This window comes from Phoenix dactylifera, chromosome 5, assembly GCF_051530095.1.
Source record: "Phoenix dactylifera cultivar Ajwa chromosome 5, Ajwa_hap1_PhDact_Kaust_v1.1, whole genome shotgun sequence".
Taxonomy (NCBI): domain Eukaryota; kingdom Viridiplantae; phylum Streptophyta; class Magnoliopsida; order Arecales; family Arecaceae; genus Phoenix; species Phoenix dactylifera.
In genome coordinates, this window is record NC_143194.1 from 8,397,475 (window position 1) to 8,403,911 (window position 6,437).

At 54.8% G+C, this 6,437-nt stretch overlaps 1 protein-coding gene across 1 annotated transcript; it reads left to right on the forward strand.

The window, feature by feature from the left end:
* The first annotated feature begins 2,549 nt into the window (after nucleotides 1-2,549).
* Nucleotides 2,550-5,988, forward strand: LOC103716946 (cation/H(+) antiporter 15-like). The gene is made up of 4 exons (XM_008805162.5): nucleotides 2,550-3,302; nucleotides 3,422-4,441; nucleotides 4,530-5,102; nucleotides 5,267-5,988. The coding sequence occupies exons 1-4, from the start codon at nucleotides 3,027-3,029 to the stop codon at nucleotides 5,780-5,782; spliced, it is 2,385 nt and encodes a 794-aa protein (XP_008803384.1). The 5' UTR covers nucleotides 2,550-3,026; the 3' UTR covers nucleotides 5,783-5,988.
* Nucleotides 5,989-6,437: the final 449 nt, after the last annotated feature.

Consider the following 6,437-nt stretch of genomic DNA (forward strand, 5'->3'; position numbering starts at 1 on the left):
CGTAGGGCGCCGTGGTTCCTCGCCGGCGACAGGCTTCTGCGCCGACGTTGAGGCGTCGGGCTCCTCCTCTGGCGTGCCTCTTTTCGCCTTTTCTTCCCGAGCTTTGGAGGGATCTCGGCGGCCTCCTTGCTCCGGTGGGCGGCCGCCTCCTCGGCGTCCGCATACTGGTTCGCCCGGGACAACAGCTCCGGGAAGCTCCGCGGCAGGCGTTTGTCCAGGGAAAAGGTGAGTCTGCCCTTTCGGAAGCCACGCTTCAGGGCTGAAAGAGCCACTTCCTGGCTCAGGTTCCGGACTTCCAGCGTAGCCTTGTTGAAGCGGGTAAGATAATCCCGCAAGCTTTCTCCCTCGTTTTGCCGGACATCAAAGAGGGAGTCGGAGACCAGTCGCCGCCGGCTACTGACGGCGAAATGGGTGATGAAGAGGCGAGTAAACTGGTCGAAGGACTGGATTGAGTTAGCCTCCAAGCCGGCGAACCACGCCCTTGCCGGGCCACGGAGGGTCGCCGGGAAGGCCTTGCAGAGGAGAGGATCTGATGCTCCGTGGAGGAGCATAAGGGTCCTGAAACTCTCGACGTGATCCCGCGGGTCCGCCGCCTCGTCATAGGGCTCGATCGCCGGCATTTTAAACCCCGGCGGATTCGGGGTCCGCAGGATCCTCGAGGCAAGCGCCGGCTGGGAGGAGATCTCCAAGTCGGCGAAGGGATCTTTGGAGTGGCCCTTCAGGACCTGGAGTTGTCGGTGGAGATCGTCCACCCGCCGGTCCAGGGAGCGCGACCGATGGGTGGGAGACAAGGTGCACCGAGAGGGGGACCGACTGGAGCGCGGGTTCCTTGAGGACTGGGGGGTCTGGGAACGCGCCCGGGCCCGCCTCTCGTACCCCGCGCAGCTCCGATGGGAAGGTCCCGGCAGAATGGACCGTGCTCGAGAATCTTCCTCGCGCCGGCGCTCCTCCCCATGGGAGAGGAAGGAGCGCGGGTTGAGGAGGACAGGTGAGCGCTCAGGGAGCAGCGGCTCCTGGGCCCGCTGCGGCGCCCGAGATATCACACCCTGCAGGTTCTGCACTGCCTCCGCGAGGGTGCGAACCTGCTGGGCTAACTGGTCGAACTGAGCGGCTTCGACCATCTGAATGGGGGGTGGAACGGTGGAGTGTTGCTGAGAATGTGTTGGAGACGCAGCGGCCTCCCGGCCGGAGGCGCGAGAGGCCCCGCGACCGGAGGCATTGGAAGCTCCACAACCACCTCGCCGTACCATTACGATCGCTCTGAGATTCGGTCCCTTCCTCTAGCGCCAACTGTTGCTGGTGGTCCAAACCGAGAACGATTGGCACAGCGGTGTGAACGGGGTTCCGTTTGGGTTGCCTTGGTTGGTGTTGATTGCGCTCCACTTTCCACCGAAAAACCTGCAAGCAAGCCTCGCACCACCACTGGGATAGTGGGGGCCCTCCGACGATCAAGTCAGAGGAGATTGGAGGAGAAGGAAAGATAATAGTAGCAAGTAGGAGAATGCTCTGGAAGTTCTTGCTTACCCCCCCCTTCTCCCCCCAGCCGCATATATACCAGGCTGGGGGGTCTTTCAGGGGGGTTCGTCATCGTGGGGCACGATGGAGCTGCCACTGACACGGCCGTTACAGGGCGTCGTGGGGCAGCGCTGGGTACGGCCGTGACAGGGCGTAGTGGAGCTCCGCCTTGTACGGCTGTTACAGGGGATCGTGGAGCAGCGCCAGATACAACCGTTGCAGGGAGTAGTGGAGCAGGAGGCTGCGGCGTGCCTCTGGGGAATAGCCTGTCGTTGTCGAGAGATGTCCGACTCGGGGTCGGGCTGCGGAGACGAAGATGTCCGACTCGGGGTCGGATTGCTGGATCAAGGGGCTGCCGACTCGGGGTCGGGCTGCGGAGACGAAGATGTCCGACTCGGGGTCGGATTGCTGGATCAAGGGGCAGCCGACTCGGGGTCGGGCTGCGGAGCCGAAGATGTCCGACTCGGGGTCGGATTGCTGGATCAAGGGGCTGCCGTAGTCTTCCTGGGCGCGCGTGCCGGTCACGTGGGGCATGGTGGCTAAGTTCCCCCGTAACATGTACCATATAGAATTTTGCTATTATATTATACTATATCTGTCCCTAGTATCGTTCCCATAACCATGAGATTTTATTGTTGTATTTACTATATCTAAGGGCTCAACTCGTATATAAAGTACACTAGTGCCATGAACAACATAAGCAATTCGAATCCTATGTTCAATACAAGTTTCTCAATATCTAATGTATAATATGAAAGTTCTGATGTGCCTGTCCATGAGGCTGATCCTCTCAATCTTTCTCCATCCTCCCTTTTCTCATCCCATATCAGGAACCCATGTTTCTTCTAACCTCTATCTCATCTTAATTTATTTAAAGCATGTTATTACTCACCAAGAAATCAAAGTCAAGAATTGAATTCTTCCTCTAACATTCACATTTTATTTATTTTATTTAAGATAATAAAATAGGATGCAAAATATCTCCTGCAGCACTCCAGGTCTAAGTAATGCCTTGGTCATTCATTCGGCGCACGTAGAAAAGAGTTTGGATGTCTCTATCACATAAGGGGATTTGCGCAACTAATGGAACTTGGTGCGATACGCATAGATGATTAAGCGATGAGTTGCAGCCGAGTGTTTTGTTTATAAAGATTTGGTCAACGGCGGTTTCAACAACAACTTCGATGATTTAATAGTAGACGTAGGTTATCACATCCGGTCAACAACGGTCCACAAACCACTCTCTCTCTCTTCCCCCAGCCATCCATCCCTTCGCGCCCCAACCAACCTGTCGTAACGCGTTGTCCCCAACTATTTTGTTCCCTCCTCCTCTCATGGATCCTCCTCGCCCAAATTGTTGGCCGCTGTCGCCGCTCTTTCTACCTCCTCCTCCTCCTCCCCCTCCTCCTCTTCCACCTCCTCTTGGGCTAGCTCAAGAGTAGGACTTTAAAGCACAAGAGGGCGAGGAGGAGGGAGGCGGTGGTGGCGGCGGCCATCGAGGGGGGGATAGGATGGAGACAATTCCACCGGAGATGGGAGATATTCAGCTGGAGATTCCAACTTACCAAGGGATGTACTACCCCGTGCAAAGCATGTATAACGCTTACGTCTGCGATGTCAAAAGACCCATTAAGATCTACTCTGATGGCATATGGTTCAATGACAATGCTCTCTACTACGCCCTTCCCGTCCTCCTGCTCCAGCTTACTCTCATCACCTTCGTCTCCCGTGTCCTCTACTTCTTCCTTCGCCCCCTCAAGCAGCCCCGCATCGTCTCCGATGTCCTCGTATGTTTTCCCTTTATTCCATGCACCACATCCATCTATTCAGCATCCCTCTCTCTCTTCTGTCTATCTACCTTCACATTTACCGTTATATATACATATGTATGTTGTTATGGATGCAGGCGGGAGTACTTTTAGGACCTCTTGGGTTGTCACGCAACCAAGACCTCATGGCACGGTTGTTCCCCTACAAGTCCATCTCTGTGCTGCGTGTCTTGGCCTACCACGGCATCATATTCAAGCTCTTCTCCATGACTGTCAAGACGGACCCGGCCATCATAATGCGGTCGGGGAAGAAGGCCGTGATGCTAGGCCTAGTCAGCCTCCTTGTGCCCTTCGGCATCATGGTCGGCCTCGGCTACTTCCTGATCTACACGGGCGACCTCCACCCCGACGTCGCCCCCGACCCCTCCATCATCATCATGGCCCTCCTCATCAGCTCCAGCTCCTTCCTTGTCGTCTCCGAGATCCTCGAGGAGATCGGCCTCGTCAACACCGAGCTTGGCCGCCTCGCCATGTCGTCGTCCTTGATCAACAACGCCGCTGGCTTGTTCGCCATCACCCTCTACAGCTCCATCAACAGGGAGAAGCCGCTGCAATCCATCAAGTCCCTGGGCTTGTTGGCTGCCATCATCCTCTTCGCCCTCTTCATCTTCCGCCCATCGATGCGGTGGGTCGTGCAGCGGACCCCAAAGAGCGGGTCGATCCGCGGAGGCACCATGGTGGTCATCATGATCGTCGTCTCCATCGCCGGAATCATCAGCGACATCAGTGGCGCCGCCTTCTTCTTCGGTCCCCTTCTTCTGGGGCTCGCCGTCCCCGACGGTCCACCGCTCGGGGCCGCCCTCGTCGAGCAGATAGACACCGTGGTGACGGAGGTGCTGATGCCCCTGGTCTACCTAAGTTGTGGCTTGGTCGTCGAATTCTCGGAGGTCAACGACGGGACTACTCAGCTCCCTGTCGTTCGATCGACCCTGTGGACGGTCGTCATCTTAGCGATCGGTATCCTCGCTAAGCTCACGGTTACCATTATTCCGGCCATCTACCACAAGATATCCTTCCGCAATGCCTTGATGTTGACCTTCATGTTGAACTTTAGAGGCATGGTGGAGATCGTCTATCTACTCTACTACCGGCTAGATGTACGTACATGCGTATATATTTATATATCCATATCCATATATGGGCTATGTGTGTGTATATATATTTGTAATTTTCCCTGTACTGCAGTTACCAAATATGGGCGTGTACTCCGTGCTGTTGTTGGTGTCGATCGGAGTAACGGCGATCATCGTGCCGCTGGTGAAGACGTACTACGATCCCCTGGAAGTGAATTACACGGTGGGGCAGCGGACGATCCAGCACCTGAAGCCCCACATGGAGCTGCGGGTGGTGGCTTGCGTGCAGGACGAGAGCCCCGTGCCGACCCTCGTCAGCTTGCTGGAGGCGTCGTGCGCGGAGCGGGGGAACCCGCTCTGCGTGTACGTGCTGCATCTGGTGGAGCAGGTGGGTCGGGCGTCGTCCAGCTTCATCGCACACAAGAACAAGAAGGGCTTCATCAACCCGACTCACATGGATCGCCTCCTCAACGCCTTCGTCAACTTCGAGCAGTCCAAGAAGGGGCAAGTGCCCATGCAGCCTTTCACTGCCATTGCCCCCTACAAGACCATGCACCAGGACATCTGCTCCCTCGCCATGGGGAAGAATGCTGCCTTCATCATCGTGCCCTTCATGAGAGATGCCGGAGAGAATGGCGAGGCTGACCGAGCCTATCGAACCATCATCCCCAATGTCCTTTCCCAGGTGAGCGAGAGAAACAAACGATCACTCCATTATTTTATCATGATTCATTAACAGAACGAGCCATTGCTAGCTAGCTAGCAAATCTAGATTTTGGCTATGTTTTGCAAATCTAGAGCGATGATAACGAATATATTGTTACTGTTTGCCTGACGAGTACTGAACAGGCTTCCTGCACGGTGGGCATCCTGATTCTTAAAGGCGAGACGGTGCTCCCGAACCCGACCAACTCCCAGCTGCACATCGGCGTCCTCTTCTGGGGAGGCCCCGACGACCGCGAGGCGCTCTCGTACGCCGCCTGCCTGGCCCGCCACCCGAGCGTCCACCTCACCGTCACCCGCTTCGAGGCGGCAATGGACGAGAACACCGACGCCAGGGAGCTGGCGTGGGACGACGAGGTGGTCGAAGAGCTCAAGCACGAGCAGGCCCACAACGAGAACGTGGTGATCCAGGAGGTGGTCATCAAGGACATGGAGAAGACTATTGCCCGGATCAAGTCCATCGACAACCAGTACGACCTCATCATCGTCGGCCGCAGCCAGAGCTCCACCTGCCTCTTGGACCAGGGGCTGGCGGAGTGGAGTGAGTTCCCGGAGCTGGGACTGGTCGGGGACATGCTCTGCTCCTCCGACTTTGACGGCTCCTTCTCTATCCTCGTCGTGCACCAGCATCGGAATGCTTGAAACCAAGGGCGTACGTTCACTGACTGGTTTCGATTTGAAGGAAAACGAAGGGATTGAAGACCTCCGTGAACAGTCCAGCTGAGTGTCAGTACACTTCACTTTGATGGGGGTAGTTTTGATAGTCATGCATGCACATCATCTTGGAGATGTGTCTCATCGTATGATCCATCTATAATGCACAGAGAAGGAAATTATAGTCGATCGTGTCTTCCATGTGTAATATTCCTCGTATATATTCTTGATACACATGATCATGATCTACGATGGTCTCCATTAATTTCTTTCTTTGAGTTCATGCTAATTAATGCTTGTTAGATACACATATAATGAGTCCTCTATTTATAAACGCTTCGGACAGCTTAGAACATGAGGATGAACGGCTTGCATTATTAATCTGTAGGTCTCGAAAAGTACGTAAACACGGGCACGGTCTCTAGAGATAAGAATTTCTGTCGGCAGCTAGAGGACACTTTTTTTGATACGATAAGTTCAAAATATTAGCTCGATCGATGTTAAATAATGCAGTCTCGTTCGCCGAGATTTTTGAATCTCTTATTTCGTGAGAACTGTGAATAGATTGATCACGAAACTTTAGTTGCTACGACATAAAAGTCGAGTCAAGTAGTGAAGTACCACCAACGAAATCGAGGATTAG

Coding starts and splice junctions, on each gene's coding strand:
- LOC103716946 (XM_008805162.5), top strand. CDS start 3,027: ATGGAGACAATTCCACCGGAGATGGGAGATATTCAGCTGGAGATTCCA. Junction 3,303..3,421: donor GCATCGTCTCCGATGTCCTC/GTATGTTTTCCC, acceptor TTATGGATGCAG/GCGGGAGTACTTTTAGGACC. Junction 4,442..4,529: donor TACTCTACTACCGGCTAGAT/GTACGTACATGC, acceptor CCTGTACTGCAG/TTACCAAATATGGGCGTGTA.